Source organism: Sinocyclocheilus anshuiensis, unplaced genomic scaffold (genome assembly GCF_001515605.1).
Source record: "Sinocyclocheilus anshuiensis isolate Anshui unplaced genomic scaffold, SAMN03320099.WGS_v1.1 scaffold1269, whole genome shotgun sequence".
NCBI classification, from domain to species: domain Eukaryota; kingdom Metazoa; phylum Chordata; class Actinopteri; order Cypriniformes; family Cyprinidae; genus Sinocyclocheilus; species Sinocyclocheilus anshuiensis.
In genome coordinates this window covers 40,321-41,978 of record NW_015549661.1, presented here as the reverse complement: position 1 = coordinate 41,978, position 1,658 = coordinate 40,321, and the positions used below count along the sequence as shown (strand labels likewise).

The 1,658-nt window shown below is 41.6% G+C and overlaps 1 protein-coding gene across 1 annotated transcript in view; it reads left to right on the top strand.

Moving 5' to 3' along the window:
- LOC107660284 (serine/threonine-protein kinase Nek5-like) overlaps nt 1-1,658 on the top strand; it is a 16,335-nt gene that overhangs the window by 14,162 nt on the left and 515 nt on the right. Inside the window, exons 15-16 of the mRNA XM_016449569.1 lie at nt 869-937; nt 1,382-1,450. Of these exons, the coding sequence (XP_016305055.1) occupies nt 869-937; nt 1,382-1,450 (138 nt within the window). The remainder of the gene's footprint in view (nt 1-868; nt 938-1,381; nt 1,451-1,658) is intronic.

Here is a 1,658-nt window from a genome sequence, read left to right as displayed (position 1 = left end):
ATATGTGTGAGTGGTGGTAAAAGTGTAGGAGAGATTGCTTGGAGGAGGTGTGAGGGGATTGGGTCTAGAGAGCATGTTGTAGGATGGCTGGAGAGGAGAAGTTTCTATACTTCTGCCTCAGTGAGGGGACAGAAGGAGAAGATGGGAGTTTTAGCAGTGGGTGTGGTTGGTTTAAAGGAACACTCCACTATTTTTGAAAATAGGCTCATTTTCCAACTCCCCTAGAGTTAAACAGTTGAGTTTTACCGTTTTCGAATCCATTCGGCCGATCTCCGGGTCTGGCGGTAGCACTTTTAGCTTAGCTTAGCATAGATCATTGAATCTGATTAGACCGTTAGCATCTCGCTCAAAAATGGCCAAATAGTTTCTATATTTTTCCTATTTAAAACTTGACTCTTCTGTAGTTACATTGTGTACTAAGACCGACGGAAAATGAAAAGTTGCGATTTTCTAGGCTGATATGGCTAGGAACTATACTCTCATTCCGGCGTAATAATCAAGGAACTTTGCTGCCGTGCCATGGGTGCAGCAGGCGCAATGTTATTATGCAGCGCCGGAAAATAGTCCCCAGCTAGGTAACTTCCAATAAGCCTATTTTCAGGCACTGCGTAATATCATGTGTGTGTGTGTGAGAGCCGCCCAGCAGCGATTAAATCTTCAAAACCACTTTGAGATCAGTTCATCAATATAAACTCACAACTGATTTATACAGAAAATGTATGAAATGACTAGTCGGTGGGAGGGAAACATGCACATTTATGATTCATGCAGTAATAGAATCCCACCTGGAGAAGCTGAAGCGTCACATATAGATCATTCTGACTGGATCTGATCTGATGAGCTGATGATGTGATGATGATGTTCTCAGGAGCGTCTGACGGCAAAAACACACACACTGAAGAACGGAGAGCGACACACACACGGGAAACAGCAGCAGGTGCAAACACACACAACCAGACACCATCAGAAACAGAACAAATTTAGCTCATAAAAACATTTCAAAACAACGTTTTTAAGACACTGAAAATCCAGTTTTCTTGATAGATTCAAACGTTATTAAAAGGTGGCAAAAACGTTTCTTACAGCACAAAATATTACCCAAACTATAACATTATTTGAAATTTTTCTCTCAACTTTATGAGAACGTTCAAGTACAAATAATATCATAAGGATGTTTAGAGAGTGTTAATCGCTCAACATTAAGAGAACATATATCAAATTTTAATAAAGTTATAAGAACGTTCCATAAATGTTACTTTAAGTATGTTTTGTCCTAACATTTATATAGTTATAAATATGTTAGTGGACGTTGTGAGAACGTTCCCTGTTAGCTCACATTGGACCGACACGCAGCTCAACGCTCCTCATCTTGTGTTTGCAGAGAGGAATCATGTTTGAGATCAAGCTGAGCGATGAAGAGACGAAGACTGAGGAAGACGAGGAGTCAGAGGTGAAGTGACGCTCATACACACTCATGATGCACACTATCAGACGAGAGCGTCATCTGAGTGTGTGTGTGTGTGTGTGTGTGTGCGCGTGTGCGTGTGCGTGTGTGAGAGTGTGTGTGTGTGTGTGTGTGTGTGAGTGAATGTGTGTGAGGTGTGAGAGTGTGTGTGTGTTTGTCTCTCTGTGCGTATGTGTGTTTGTCTCTCTGTTTG